The sequence below is a fragment of the Lampetra planeri genome, chromosome 34, assembly GCF_965212315.1.
Source record: "Lampetra planeri chromosome 34, kcLamPlan1.2.h2, whole genome shotgun sequence".
Classification (NCBI taxonomy): domain Eukaryota; kingdom Metazoa; phylum Chordata; class Hyperoartia; order Petromyzontiformes; family Petromyzontidae; genus Lampetra; species Lampetra planeri.
The window spans coordinates 4,636,943-4,653,802 of NC_136140.1; the positions used below are offsets into that span (position 1 = coordinate 4,636,943).

General features: G+C 43.4%; 1 protein-coding gene across 2 annotated transcripts in view; it reads right to left on the reverse strand.

The window, feature by feature from the left end:
- Positions 1-16,860, reverse strand: part of LOC144730046 (SLIT-ROBO Rho GTPase-activating protein 1-like) — an 83,847-nt gene that overhangs the window by 51,636 nt on the left and 15,351 nt on the right. For both annotated transcript variants that reach the window (XM_078610551.1, XM_078610550.1), the window contains exon 2: positions 5,091-5,286. In XM_078610551.1, the coding sequence (XP_078466677.1) occupies positions 5,091-5,286 (196 nt within the window). The remainder of the gene's footprint in view (positions 1-5,090; positions 5,287-16,860) is intronic.

The following is a 16,860-nucleotide window of genomic DNA, read 5'->3' on the forward strand; positions in this document are numbered from 1 at the left end:
AGTAATATTAAACTTCAATATTACTTGCTATTAAGCATATTATGCTTTCACCATTAAATGAGAAAGGAAAAAAAAATGCAGCAGTACATAATAGTGAGTAATGACGGGTCTAGTGTTTAGAAATTCACGATTAAAGAGAAATGCTTTGGAGAGCTGTTTTTACGCAGTAGGAGTCAACGCTCATCATAGCGAGGTGAAGCGACGCTCCTGTGGTTTGTCAATTATATTGTCAGCTTGGGAGTAATTCACAATTGACCATGGGCACACAGTTTAATTCCCAAAGTTCCGCCTTTGCTGCAAACCAGGCTGTGATATGTGGAATCCAAGCAAGACAGCAAAGGCACCACATAACTCCCCCCAGCACGTGCCCAACATTGCTTTCGCGGTGTTAATGCAAATGTCAAATGCACTTCTTATTAAAACCATATTAGGAGAATTGGCTAAATTATAATAGTGCTCTGTACGTAGTAAGTTGAGTCAGATGTGTTAGCTTCATAGGTGAGCATGGTTGGCTATACACGGTGTGCGAAATAAGTTCAACATACATACATAGTTAGCATGTCGCACTATGAACCTGGAGACCTGAGTTTGATTCCCAGCCATGGCTAACATCAGAGTGTGATTTACACCGGTTTTGGCCTCATCCTTCAACAACACGCTTTGACCAGCATGGTGAAGTATGGTCAAACAACTCCTATGACCAACGCAGTGAAACCTTAATCCTACGATGGATTGATGTGATGTAAATATAGTAGCCATTTCGCAATAGGTCGTTCCATCGATTTAAATTAAATCCTCTGCTTAAAATATAGGGGAATGAAGGGAGTGTACAGTCAATAATATTTTTGTTGTGATTAATGTTACATCCTGGATAAAGGAGCAGACAAAACTGTACAAACTCTTAGGTTTTTTCGGTAAAGTCACGTAAGTAAAAACAATTAATAGAAATAATAGAAATTAAATTATTTCTATTATTTTTGTTTTTATTATTTACTTTTACCTACGTGACTTTACCGAAAAAACCTAAGAGTATGAATCCTTGCAGTCACGAAAGCTTCAAATCTAAAACTGTACAAACACCGTGAATAGAAACAGGTAAAATAAACGGGACAGTAAAAATGTAACAATATCTACTCAATTAATGAATCGGATGTTCATCTAATTCACAACAATTTCCTCAACTGCTAGAGGATTAAATATTCAAAGCCATTGTATCGCATTACTTGTTCTTATACTTTTATATTAGAATGTATTATACAGCTGAAAAATCAACTACAATTACATCCAAATAACCTGAGCACAACTTCAAGTACAGTGATTGCATCAATTCATTAAATGTTTTTTTCTTACATGTGCCCGGCGGCCCAGGATGGCCCTATTAAGTGTTTCAGGATCAGAAGTACAGATCCTGCGAGGGCTCTTTCCCTCTCCAGACTTCTTTGCGGCTGGAAGGAAGTGATCTTAAAAAAAAAAACACTTAACCCAGGTTTAGGTTACATTGTGCTTATTACACCAAGTGAAAATCTCCTATTCATCCGTAGAGTTCCGCTAAGTGAGGAGCACCATTGACTGTGCATCCTGTTTCCACATTGACCCCTTAACGTCACGACCAGCTCCGAATGTAATCGGTGGTAAACGTGTGCAGCTCCGTGACGTCTGAAGAGAGATGCACTCTCTCTCAGCTATGAAAGTTACGCGAGCGAGCTCTTAAGATCGTTCACCGAGTATCCTTGGGCACTGCGTCGGTACAGTCGAATTGCCAAGAGCACCTGGGCCGAGTCGGCGAGCCTAGCTTAGTTAATGAACCGCGCTGGAACCCTTCTCAATGAGTCATGGGAAGGCAGCAAGATAGAAATGTATGCACATAAAGCCAACAACAGAAAGGTAAAACAATATCGTTCAATAATACTGTATAATAGGTGGTGCCTCGTGTTATCTAAGCCCATGCATGCCCTAATGTATACGATGTTAGTCCAGAGGGCATGTTACACTTGGCTCAACATGCCATGCAACAAACACCTGGCTCACGCATATTCCAGGTTCTCATTTGCCCCAACTTGCATTCTCCAGAGATCCCTCCAACATCAGACCAAGGGCCTCTTAATGTATGCAGTTTGCCAAGAGTGCTTGATGACATTGCTGTAGGTTTTATAATCTTAAGGACTTGCGAACATGAGCGGATGGAGCTCATGATGGTGTTTAGAATATGGTTCCGCAGGCCCTTTTCAAAACAAAGTTGTTTGTACCATTGGAACCTCATTTGCCAGAAGAAAAAATATGATAATTGTTTTTTTACCCTTTTATCTGGCAACAAAACTGACACTTTTTTTTACAAGGAGTCATGTTTTGCATAGACCACAATACCTGCAGTCATAATGCAAAAAAAAACATAACTCTGATAATGTATGCACTGTCCTTGAAGTTGATTGGTCCACACCCGAGCCTTTTGGCATAATCTGGTCCAACACCATGTGAGACTAGGCTCTAAGGAAAGCTGTCTCGGGTGTGGACCAATCAACTTCAAGGACAGTGCAAACATTATCAGAGTTATGTTTTTTGTTTGCATTATGACTGCAGGTATTGTGGTCTATGCAAACATGACTGCTTGTAAAAAAAAAGGTGTCAGTTTTGTTGCCAGATAAAAGGGTAAAAAAAACAATTATCAAAGTTGTTTGTGTGCGATGTAAGGCAGAGGGCATTGTTGCACAATCTTGTACTCAGGAGTGTATTTTCTTCTGCATTTATAACTGGGGTGAAGCACCCAGGGCCCTACCTCACTGTACTTAATATAATTCGATGTAAAGCAGTAAGATCGATTGATGATCCAGCACTCCTAATTCACTCCAATCACTCACTCACTGCTGCGCAGTAGCCTCCTTATCGCTACTAAAATGGTAACTGTTTCCACAACATTCACTCATTGATTCCTCATTGATTCCTGACTGTTTCTTCTCATTCATTCAGTGTTCAACCACCATACATACGGTAGGTCACAACGCTTCTCTCTTTGCCTTTTCCCATATTCTGCTCGATTTAAGGAATTCCTTCCCATTGTCAACTTTTCCCGAGATTGTATAACCTTGCTCAATTTAATATGTATTCACTCGTAAACCCTCAAGAGTGCCGCTTGTTGCTGGCCACTTGGCATTTTAGGCCTCTGGGCTTGTGTTCAGTAACCGTGGTTTAAAGAAAACTGTTAAATTTGGTAACATGTGTGGCACATTCTTGACACAAAGCAGGTTTAGATATGCACTTAAATAAAGGTCAAAGATTTAAAAGAAAATGGTATCTTATTTATTTAGATGCAATAGTATACATTTACATTACATACATTTACATGAACATTTACATTCATGAAAATGATGGAATATTCAATTTCAAATAAAGACTGGCCCAACAGAATTCATGCACCGTGAACAAATAGTGCACGGAACAAACATCCTACACATGTACACAAACATACCCAGAGATACAATTTTACAAGACGGCAAGACAACTTCAAAAATGAAGACGATACGCGTTTTCAAAATCCTTAAAGGGAGAGATAATATCAACAGAAAAAAGCTTTTGACGCTACAACTCACAAGGAAATCTCAGGAGGGGGGCCCATCCACAATAATTAAAGCCAGAAACCGGCAAAAATTTTGAGCACTATTTATTTTCACTAAGGGCAGGCAGCGCATGGAACCGGTAACCACAATGCAAGCGCTGTGAAGTAACACACGTGGAAAACTTAACTCAAGAGTTCCATGATTTAAATTATGGCTTTAGGCAACTTACTACAGTGTCTCACTGTAACTATAAAAAATCTTTCTGAGCCCACATAATTACGCACTGTATGTTGTTTTTTTATGCCAAAGGCTGTAAATTGTAATACTCATTGCACAACAAGGAAAATGTTTACATTTCCTGTAATGCAGTACCATAAAGGGCTGTCAATCCGGTTTCCAATGGCAGTGAAAATAGTTCTGCGTTGATAGCTTTTTAAAAAAAGTTTAAAATGGCGATAGTAAGGCACACGTGTATTTTGTTTTTTTCAAAAAGAAATACGATTTGTTATTCTAAAGAACACCAACTTAATGACCAATGGAAGAAATTCATTTGGCTGCAGTAACGACACTCCATGTTCTTTGCTTAACCGGTTTAACCGGGCAGCTCTTATAGTAAACAATGCGCTTCTTCGGCACAACCAGTTCTGCTAAGCAATGTCATGGAGGATCTTCACCGAGTACCGGAGCAAGCAGAGTGACTTTCTGATGCCGTGCCAAAGAACAAGCGCGGGGGAAGGGGGATCTAAATGAGGGCTGAGTGCTTGGCAGCAGGGAACTCGGGCCAAGCGGTGTGGTTGTCAATGTCACACCAGGGTAGCTCTACAAATGCAAGCCCTGCTCCCATGATTATAATTTCTCAGTCTGGCCATGGCCTTGCACTAGAGAGATAGATTGAATATTTAGCTAAAATACTTGGCTAAACGGTGCATAAGCTATAATATATACTCTAAGTCCCACCTGATGACGGACGCTTGTGTTGCGCCCGAAACGTCGTGATTTATTATTTGATTTCTATTAGGAAAAAGGGCATTTTATTATTTATTTATTGCTTTTACCTACGTGACTTTACCGAAAAAACCTAAGAGTATGGATCCTTGCAGTCACGAAAGCTTCAAATCTAGATATAATATACACACGGAATATATTTTGGGTGGAATGTTTAGCATGATGATTAGTGTACTGCACAATGAATCCAGGGCCCCGAGATCAAACTCAGGTCGCCGGATTTCCAACTCTCTACAGACCACTGCGCCACCTTGGTCCAAAGGTGCCAAATTTGAAAAATTACTCTCAAATGACTCAACTGGGTAAAGCCACATAACAACATCGTCTCCGACTGGTAAACCACTGCAGATGATACTCGCCTACGAAACACAGCCCATTTGCAACACCCTTTTGCTCTAAAAAAGGTGTGAATGCCAAGTGTGCTAACGACCTGATTATTTCACTTTGTCTAGCAGCTTAGCAACGAGTGCGATGACACGAGTAGTCACGGAGGTCACGAGGCGAGGGCACTGGGGGACGGGGTGGAGGCTTCACCTGAGTTGGGGATGATCGCGAGCGGCGCGGGCGCGGCCAAGGAAGCGTTCGGCCAGGCGGTCCAGGCCCCGCGCGTACTCCAACTCCAGCTCCGAGCGGCGGCGGAAGAAGTCCTGGAAGTCCTGCAGCAGCTGCTGCCGCAGCTCTGTCTGCTGCTCCAGGCACTTGAGCTGCTCGACCAGCTGCAGGCGGATCTCTGTAAGCCACAATCAAAGGCTCTGCGTCATGCACCAATGAATAACCATCTTCTACATACACAGCGCCTTCTTCTGGATAACATTGGTCCAAAGATGACATTGTCTATGTTGATTAATTTCATTTTGATGACGAGATCTATGACATAACTTCTTCTACTAGGTGATGGAGTGGTGGTGGTGCAGTGGTTAGCATACTGTACTAAGAATGTGGCAACCCGAGTTAGATTCCTGGCCATCTTTTGCCAGTGATATCTGAACTAGTGCTAACCCATCTCCCCCCCCCACCCAACTGCCAACTCTTCCCCTTCACCAAGCCACACTGACCCGAATGGCTAAGTATGGTTAAACAACCCCCATGATCCAACACTGCATAGGGGACACGTATATCTAATGAGAACATTGAAAAAAGGGCTGTACATTTACTTGTTATTACTCGCAAAAATCACTAAGGCATTGCATCATCTGTAAAACGTTGCTGCACTACACTGAACAGCCTCCACAGTATTCGTAGAGGGCTCTTGCCTCTTGCATTCGGCAACCCAGCAGCATTTGTATTTATAAAGGACGCATCCCTGCAGATGAGACTCGGGGAAGTAAAAACTAGTTGATTTTGTTTTGCCTAACTTAAAACAACACTGCTGGAAAAGAATGGAGAAAAAAAACGCATTGGTCGTTTAACACGAGCGTTATTTCATTTCGGGAGAAACACATTATTGCACGTTTATAATTATTTTATTGTCCACAACCTTCCAAAGGCGAGACACAATGGCGCAGTCGTAATTATTTTTAATTGAATCCTCCAAGACACTGTACAGTATAATGAAAAAGTTAGAGCTTGCATTTTTAAAATATCAATTTCTTCCAACTTTTGTTAATTATCAGACAGTGGCATCTCATGAAAGCACTCCCATTTGCTGCATGCAAATGACACTTTTTCAATAGTGCTTGAAAAATTGCTTTTGAAGCAATGTATTATTTTTCCAAATAAATCAAAGCAAGTGCTTACAGAGCACCTCACACTGTCAACTGTTAGAGGGTAATGACAATAGTCTGACATCGGCTGTAAATTATTAGAAGCCTTGCAGCGAACAGAGTTGGCAAGGAAATAACATGGCGAAATTCCTGTAATCCGTGGCGATGTGGGGGATGATGCTAGTGGCAGATACAATTATCTGCTGAAGTAACATCTGTTATCCATGCAGATCTTCATCAGTAGCCATGATCTATCCACTGTTGAATTAAGGCTTTCCCAAATCGCCTCCATGCTTCATGGTCTCGCAATGCAACACTCCATCTATCTCCGGCAAACGAGTTAAACGCTCCACACCCTTTGTACAAGTCCTTGAGGGGACATTCCACAGCGACCAGGCATTAACTCCCTGACCTGGTATGCAGGAGGCCGTGGGTTCGTTCGCGAGCCTAACGCCTGTATATTTGGAGTTTGTGTGTTCTCCCCGTGGTCGTGTGGATTTTTCTCCGGGTACTCTGGTTTTCCCCTCGACATTTAGAAACATGCGTTTAGAGTATTTGGCTGCTATGAATGTCCACCTAAGCGACTTCGTTGAGCTATCATTTGTTGCCAGGTCACGTCCGAAAAAGGGCTAGATAACTCAGTGGGCTTCACCTGGTTAAATAAAAAGTCCCCTACTTTGGTGCCACTGTCATTAATCTCGAACACCGGCCATCATTCCTTTCAGCGACATATGTTGCTCAAGCCATTTAAATTGTCTCAACGGTCATAATGCTGTTTTTATAACTCGCGTATGTTCTCCAATCCTGTATCTCAGTGTAGTTCCAAGCTGGCACCTATCTATACGTCTTTGTTCATTTATAAGCTTTTGTTCTATATCCCCTTGTCAGTGTCCATATTATGTCAAAGCAGTTATGTCAAAGCAGGTGCAAAAGCTCAGATAATGGGATGACTTGAGTAGTTTCGGGAGACCACTTGCAGGCGATTCCCATCTGTGTATAGTCGCAAATAACAGGATTTTTTTCAATCTCCCGGTGCCTAAGCGAAGCTTGGGATAAGCACTGATTACCGCGTGTAAAATGCCTACGGAATAAATGTACCCGATCTCATCAGGTCTCAGAAGCTAAACAGGTTTGAGCGTGGATAGTGAGTGAATGGGTGACCACCGTGCAACGAAAACGTTGTGATAGGCTGCAGAGATATGTGGCGGACAGGGCAGTACAACAAGATCGACAGCTGCACTGCTCTTCTCTGCTCCCCGCATTGACCAGCGGGGTGATATATGGTCAAATAACTCCTCCCCACGACCCGTATGGTGTGGGGAAGCCTTCATCTAGCAGTGAAGTGACAAAAAGGGCTGTACATGCACATGTTTTGGTTTGCATATTACTGCATGCAAGGGGAAATCAAAGTTCCCGGGGGGAAAAAACACATATGGAAAAAGCCACACAAGCTGCACAAATTGGTCAATAACTTCATACACCATCTGCTGTATACAAAAACTGCATTGGACCGTGTACAATACTTTCTAAAATACCTAAACGTGCACAACAATAACAGCGCTGTCACACGGTGGACAAACCACATGATTAAAGAGCAAATATCGCATCGGCTGCTCCTGCAAGTGCACTACAGGAGCCTTCGTTTTCATTACGGAGTGGGGATCAAGGCTACTCATTAATCAGAGGAAAAGACCAATTAGGTCACGGTTAGCACATAATTGGATCTCATTCTGTCACATAGTCGTAGATAATATCACGTGGTCGTGCTGGTCAGAGAACAAGCTTTGCACTCAAGAATCCAACAATTCAAATATTTAGATTTAATATAAATGCAACTTGAATGTACTGTATTCATAATGCATGTGCAAATCCTTTTCTGTCCATGGGCTCTGTATCATTAAGGACGCTCAGCATGCCATGACACATACCAAGTACAGCATGCATTTGCTGTGCATTTACCAGCCAAATCTGCCGTGAATTAATCATCAGCTGTACTAAGTAAGTCCGGCTCTCAGAGCAAGACATTTCTAAATTAGATGGAGCCATGGAAACACAAATTATTCACGCTTCCTTAGAGCGCGTATGGAATAAAGCCAGACCTTTGGACGCAGGATGGGTTTGGATAAAGGAATTTCTTTTTTCAACAATGACGAAACCAGGGTGTTATGGAAACACTTTACTCTGCTACTTTTTCAAGTTCAGAAGGGAAAAAAACCACTAAGACTGGGCAAGAACAACACTAGCAATGCCACCGTTAACAAGTTACAAAACTAGTATGTTAAAACTAGTCCTAATCTTAAAAGGTCATTGAAATACAAGGCCTCAACCATGTACTCGGCAACAGGAGGTGTTAAAACTCACCCCGGTCATTCATAGATTGGTACAATTCAAGGTTGAAATTTGATTACAGGATCAATCCTTTTTTTTCATCATGTGAGACGGGACTCCACTCTCCCCACTTTTAGAGTTAAATAATAAATTAAGTTCTCAAGATGTGGCCCCGGCACATGAACGGTGCTTATTTGTGTGCAGCGAGCGTGCTGTAAGACAACGTAGAACATTGCAGTGGCTGTAGCGGTCTATAGTGGTTGTAGTGCTGACGTGAACCCATTACTTACAATATATACGCATTGAAAAGCATCGATTCCTACAACGCATGATTTGATGCACGCTTTTTGAGCTTACAGAATCGATATTAACCCTGTGAATTAATGCAAAATTACTCCCTTACTAAGCAGGTTATCACGCTGCTCATCTCACAGGAGAAGCAGTGTTGAGCTTGGATGGCGCTTGGATAGGTGACCAATATGCACTCTACGTGCAGAAATACGTGGAAGGCAGTGCAGGGAAATCCATTGTTGTACTTAAATGTGCGCTCCCACGTCTATGCTCCCTGCCTTCACCAACCCGCATTGATTGACCAGCGAGGCGACATATGGTCAAACTATTCCCACGACTAACAAAGCATTGGGAGGCCTTCATCCGGCAATGAAATGAGAAAAGTCTTTTACGTGTTCACACAATGAGATTGAACACATAACTCAAGGGCTGCTCCCCTATCAGCTGCTAGATGTAAGCAACCCGTTGGCCGGGTGCGCCACCACCGTTAACACGCACCACACACACTTTAATTCGCAAATCGCCAAGCATGTAATTAAAATAATCCTATTACTATAGTTGGCCAAAGAAACCTCCACAATTCAAGGGGCCATGGCTTAAAATAGCGAACCAGCGGTTTCATCTATACAGTTATGTCAACACGGCGTTTTTTTTTACAGGGCCGGCAAGGACCGTAGTTCACATTTCAACAGCATGGATGGCCAGCTTCAACGTTTGCCCATGGGCACCTGCCAAGCTCTATAAACATTTGTACAAAAAGCCCCTTCAATTAAAGCGGCGCAGCACAGCGAAACGAATGTCTGCGGGAACAATGTGTTTGCTGTATACTGTGTTGGTCAATGTTCTTGTTAGGTACTCCAGGCTGAATGTATGAAAATATCAAATTACGTGGCCCTTTGCCAGCACGGAATGCCAATAGCTACAGTCTTATTTGGCAAACAAAATCAAGGGACATTTCCTCTTCGCTTTGGCTTCTTGGTGAAAGAGCTCTCTGTTTTAGCGTATGGTGCTCGGTTACAGAACTCGGTGTATTCAGCAGATAGATAAAGGGGATGTCGCGTGAAGCACTTGGAGACGTTTCTTCAAGCTGCAAATTATGTTAAGGGCGGCGATTGAATTGCATAAACCAGGCACTGTAATGCACAAACTTCCATCTTAATACAAACCCCCCTTAACCTACCACTCTCTCAAGCCCCTCGTCTAGTGTGTATCATCTTAAGAATGTACAGTATAGTGAAGGTTGGAGCACCGAAGTTAATTGCTCATGCCACTCCGTGAAAGGGCTCCATGAGAGGTAGCTCTAGACAACCCCTACAGGGATTTTTCACATACTCTTCCAAAAATATACAGCATCGGTACACACTCATTCACAAATCAAAGTTGTAATATAACTCAAGACGTAGATGCTCATAATCTGGATATCTTTGAAAAAGAGCTTTATAGCTCATCGGATTTCTCCAGTATAAATAAATATTCTGATAACGAATAATAAATCATAGGCATTTGTCGGTCCACTGCAAGGTGAAGGCATCCCCACATTCCGTGCCAGACATGGGGGTTTGTTCATCATACTTCTCCACGCTGGTCACTGGTAGGATGGTGAAGCAGAGGGGAACAAAGACATGTTCATATATCACTCGCCACGTGACGAGAGCTGTGGCCACGCAGAGCAGTGCCCTAAACCACGATTGCCTCTGTGTGAATATATTACGTAAGAGAGAGCAGGTTTGCTTATTAGCCTTTTACGAGTCCAAACTGGTTGTTCAAGTTGGCTACCTGACCCTTGAAAGTAAAAGTGCAGTAAACGTATATGACTGCACGGTGTGAGACAAAGCATAAGGCAAGCGAGCCAGTCCATAACATTACGTGGTGTGTAGATGTAGTCAAACGCTTATTTACTATTTACATTAAACCCACTCCGATTTGTTATCCTCTCTCGATCCATTTAACAATTTTCAGTCGTGCAATGATTTTTAACACGTACAAACAAAACAATTCACATTCTCTGCAAGAGTGAGTACCAGCGGGCATCATTTTCGATCATCACCATCATCAGCCATTGCTGAATGAAAGCCTCCCCAATCCGCATCGATCTCCTGAGGTCGAGCGGTACGCACAACAATCCACCACCTCGCTCAGGAACACGAGCCGATATCATCTCCTCCGTCCCTCCGCGGCGGTACGCTCCTTACAAAATACACATTGCAGTTTTCATAACGTTATTTCCTCAGGTATAAATACTACTTATTTATTTCCCACTTTAAACATGTGTGGTGGTCATGATTGACACACGTGCCACAACCAGGGGGAGGGGTAGAACCGGTCGGGCCAACGGCGGTTGGAACCCCTCTGAGGGGAGGGGGCTGGGGGAAGCTACGATCCCCCAGAGCCCCGCCCCTCAGGGAGGAAGAGAGCGCGAGGCAGTCCGTCTCAAGCCGAATCAAGAAGCCGCCTGAAGAAGAAGACCCTGGACCCCAAGCCGCCGACGTCCTTCTAAGGGCCGGGGCTCAGTGCGGTGCCAGTGGTCGTGGGGTTAGGACCCTGCGGTTCCCTCGTCCTGATGCCCTTGTGAGGGCCAGGTCCGGACGGGCCAGAGGTCAGGGACCCACTGGGCCAGTGGTGGGTCAGCCTCCCCTAGGTTTAGCTAGCCGGAGGGCTGAAGTAAGGAGAGTTGTAGGTACGATAGCCCAGAGGCTGTACCTCCCCAGGTTGTGGGTGAAAGGGGCCGTTACCCCTTTGTGTAAGGGATTAGTGTAACTGTTTGGTGAAATAAAGCATGTTGCCTCTACGAAGACTCCGTCTCCCTCCAAGAACATTACACATGCACTGGGAACCCGTGCTGCGATGATGCCACGGCTGCACTACAGGCGTGCGGGGTTAACTGCTATTCCTTACAGATAAGACCCGAGCAGTAAATGGCCAAGGTGTGCGAGGCGAATAAGACGCGTCGTCATAAATAGCATGCATTTGAAAAAAGGACCGGCTGTCAATGACGCAGAGAATTTAAATGTGATGAGAAGGTACAGTGTGCGGCAGGATCAGCAGCAGCCCACTCTCGGGGTTGAATGCCTTTCTTGGGCCCCGGGTGGAAAAAGTTACTTTTAAAAAATGTATAATCAGCACAGCACAGCACATGGTTTGCTAAGATAAGGGGTACAGAAAGCACTCGCAGATATCAAGGTGTCATTTCCACGGCATATTGTACAACGTTGCAGATAAAAAACCGGAAAGACACGCATTATATACATCTGCCTACTCTGATTCAGGCACATGACCGACTGTGTTATCTGTTCAATATTAAAGCAAAATATGCATTATGCATTTGCTTGTAGAGTACAGACCTTTGTCAATCCACGGCTGGATGAGGACATTCCCACGCCATGCATGTCGGGGGGTAATTTGACCATAAGGTGGTCAACTACGAGATTATGAAGGCAGGGAGCACAGACATGGGGTACAATAATGGAATTTGCTGCACTACCCTCCGTTGCTCACCCCGTAAGCTCCATTTATTTGTATCCACGCATAAATTCAACGCATTCATCATCAAGATGACGTAACCATGAGGTGTAAAAATATCTCGCCCTTGCAATTCAATGAATTGTCACGATTCATGGTTGCAATTCGATGCATTAATAGGTATTTTCTTTAGTACTGCAGTGAATACAAACATGCTCTCGTGGTAGGAGGGATCACACATTAAATGCAACATACAAATTGATAAAAAATCGACTAACACGCAACTTTATACATTTATTATGAGCTTATGAATGTTATGTTCATCGACAAATTCCTTGTCAAGGCATCATCTATGCACTGCTAAATTAAGGCATCCCCAAGCCATCGTCTCTTCTGACTACGTGTTGCAACGATCCGCCTGGCACCTGCACACAAGGTAGATTCACCACTCCATCTCGACGGTGGACGCCCCCCCCCACAGGCGCTTTTCCCTCCTTTGACTGCGATTCCGTTGCGAGTTTCGACCACCAGCCACCATCATCCCGATTACATCACAACACGCCTCAATAACGACAGCCCTTGAGGTTGTTGACGTGTTTGTACTGAACTAACCTCCCCATAGAGGTTAGTCAGTTTAACACGTAGGCTTTCGAGACCAAAATTATTTATAAGCATTCATGAACCCCCCCCCCCCTTTGGGTTTGGCACCTGAAGGGCTCACAAGTGACGACATCACATTTATCCCTCTATTTAAGAACGAAAATGGAGGATTTCTCCACAAATCTGGCTGTCGCCTGATGTTGCTAGATGTATTTACTGGCGAAACGTCGTACTCAAATTGTAAATGTTGTGGATTTACTCTGCAACACACCGGTGTGCTGTACTAGTAACGAATTGGATTGTTCTGTTTACGTGACAAACCTTCCTAATTGGCTGTCTGGTGGCGGCGGGTTTAATGACACGTTATTATTTACGCGATCTCACCCAAAAAAACCTCTATTATGAACGAACCTGCTTGTCAATTACACACTGTTAATGCAGGCGTATTGAAAGTGATTTACACTTTGTGGGGGTGTATCTTTTGTTCTATGATCACAAATGGCTCCCAAGCTCTGACCAGTTGCTTTATAGATTCCTGCACTGTACTTCAAGCCATAACCACTGCACATGTAGCTGGGTGTGGCTCAAGGCCGACAGCACACGCGGTGTAGCGGGGAACGCGCGCTCCTCGCCGTGTCGAGCGGCATGGGCCTGGGGAAGAACCAATGGTGCCACAGCCCCGTGCTGTGCACAGTTATGTGGGTGGCGGCAGTGTGCGGCGTGTAGACCATTCAATCATCATCATCGGCCATGGTCTATCCACTGCATGACGAAGATCTCCGCAAGCCATCGCCAACACTCCGCGGTCTTGCAAAGCGACAAACCGTCTGGCTGCTGCTGCACGCTGAACAGATTTCATTCCTCCGTTCCAATGTGGACACGGTCCTGGGCGTGTTCCCTCCTTTTGCTGTGGCCTCCTTCATTCGCTTTAAACATCAGCCATCATCCTTTCCAGCAATATGTTCCGGCCAAGCCCACTTCTCTCAATGGTCAATATGATGTCTATAACATACATAGGTTCTCTTTAATCCATGTGACATGGATCCATGTGACGTGGATTTAAAAAAACATGCCATTCAATGGCAAGGACATTTTGTACACATTTCATAAGTAGATCCTGTGAAGATGGACAGACTGCGTATATGGGAAAAAAAAATCAGTGTCCATGATCAATTCAACTTTGGGGTCGATTCATCTTAGCCGACAGTTCAGAACCAATATCAGAAATTCCACACAGCCATGCTGAAAAGCCAGTATCTCCAGACAGTCAGTGTAGAAATATATACCTTATAAATTGTGTGTAGAGACAGAAAGGGAGAATAAAAACAATAAATATTGCCGAAAATCTAACTTACTCAACAAAAGACACTTCTGCTCCATCTCAATTCATAACAGAAAAATTAAATCTCTTAGGCGTTTTCTTAGAATGAGGTGCACGCACATCTGCGTCAAGCCCTGGTGGATGGGGAGGATTTATGGATTTCTGTGCACAAACCAGACACAGATGTTGGAAGTAACTGATAAAGCATTGTGCAAAGATATATTTTTTTCCTGAAGTTCTGCCAGCCTAAAGAACAAACTCTAAAATATAAACACATGTGCCAACGACCCACATACATAGAGTTGGATACAGCGTGGCACGAAAAAGATACCTCCAAAGGAAACAAAAACTATTACGTTCCACCAGTGCAGTTTAGTGCTTTGTTATATATTTTTTACTGTAATATTTATTACACTTGTTTACCACGGAAAAGCCAATGACTCTTTTTTCAGGAGGTTCCTGCCAGGATTTTACAGGAGGGAACAATGCTTTCCATGTAATATATGTGGGTATTTTTTTTCAAATTTGGGAAATTTGGATCATGATGCTGGCACACAATGGCCTACTCTTGCGAATGACATCACAGCACCACAGACCATCCAGTGTGAAGCAGTATTATTATAATAGCCATGAATAAACCACAATTACTGATCAGGGTGGTCGATAAAATTCGAGCAAGGAACCTCATGCGGCATGCAATGAACACACCTAGGCCATGTGACACCCCCCTTAAAGGAGCATGGGGCAATGCTGATCTTCTGTGTATAGCTGTGAATCATTACCTGAGTTCCACTATCCTATGGTGGGGGCAAGTCAATCGACAAGACAATTACTGTTGACATCCCACAAAGTGGTAGTCATTTTGACCTCTGAGATAGAATGGCAGGTCAACCTCAACCGATTATTGAACTCGCAACAATATATTGTGAGATGCTCACTAACCACTGGTCATTATGACTGTAACAATATTTTTTGACAAAATATATGACATGTAAATGTAAAATATATTACATATGTTAAAACGTGGACTGTCGTGGATACAAATAGACTGTACTGTTAAGGAATAGACCAGGTATCAGTTGACAAAAAGCATATTGTTAAAGTCTGTTGAAAGAAAAGGATTAAGGGCGTTGGCCAGACTTTGCGCTGCGTGTGCTTTATGCTGCAATGTGTGCATTAAGATAGCTGCCGCTGTGGGCTATTAACTGTTTTCCAGCAGGCAAGCAGGCCCAATAAACACCAGTGTACTGAAGCAGAGGTTCATCTTGAGCGTAAGACACATGCATTAAGGTTCCTGTTTAATACCATTGTCAACGTCACAGTCAGTCAATTTTAGATCATGTGCACACATGCGCTCTTTGAGGGAACAGTAGTCAATTCCCCTCCCTTGTGTCGAAATCACAAGGGAATTTTAGCAGCTGTTACTTTACGTCCAGCAACGATGCAATTGTACCAATCGTAGTTGCTTGCACTGCTCCCTTATGCAATGCTGGGGTGGTATGTTGACTGTAACGTAGAGCGGAAGCTGCATTTGCACCCTGTCCACAAGGTCTTTTTGTTGGGAGGCCAAAAATAACCAGTGTTGACATTTCAGCCGATAGGCTTTCAATAGCCTTCAATAGCCAACATCTACACAATCCGCAGCATTTCATTGCTTGGCGTGTTTTAAATTCCCTTTTATTCCTGTTAACCGCCGAAAACGCTGATGAAAACTGCACCACACAAGAGCCAAATGTTACTGTAAAGCACCAGTGCATCATGCCATTGTTATTGTCCAAAGCAATATCTTGACTCAATAAAGAAGCCAACATCAACAATAAAATAAAAATCTGCAGACGTACAAAATTAAATATACTCCGGATAAAGGGGAACAAAAACCGTGCCACGCACATACGAGAGAATGTATGATTACACGCACTATTTTCATAGACGTCTGGCTTGTTCACCGTGCATCAGTTGACGTTTCATTGTGATTCAAGGGTCAAAATTGTCCCCGAACAGAGGGTGGGAGTAGTGGTGGAGGTAGGGGAGGTGGTGGGGGAGACGGGGACACGAGAGCAAGCGGAATGCTAAGAGCAAAATGCTTGCCAGGGACTGTCTGCTCGTATTAGAAGCTTGGGGTTGACGAGTGGCAGGCAAGATAAATTATATATCAAGAGTGGCCCGATAGAGGAATCGTGGGGGGGGGTGTGTGCCCCAGCAGGAAAAAGATTTCACTTGGCAGGATTTGTATTGCTAACCTTTGCAGCACTGGGATGCGGCACAAACGAAAATCTATTTTAAAAAGTAGACGTTGATAAATTAAAGGCATTGCAGGTACTAAACTGAAGTTACGTCTTAAATTATGTTAAATAATAAAAATGCTTAAATCATTATTTATGCCTTCAGGCAGATTACACGAGATTGTAATTGCTCGACAAAAATCTTAACCTTTTGAAACAATTTTGCTCTATTATTTTAAAAAATCCCTCCTGATTTTCACTTTTAAACAACAATCCTAACTTAAACCTCTTATAATTTACACAGGCTCAAAATAAGAAGAGCTTCTTACTGTAGAAACTTGGGAGGAAAGCTGCGGAGAATAATGCCTTTGCCTTCTCAC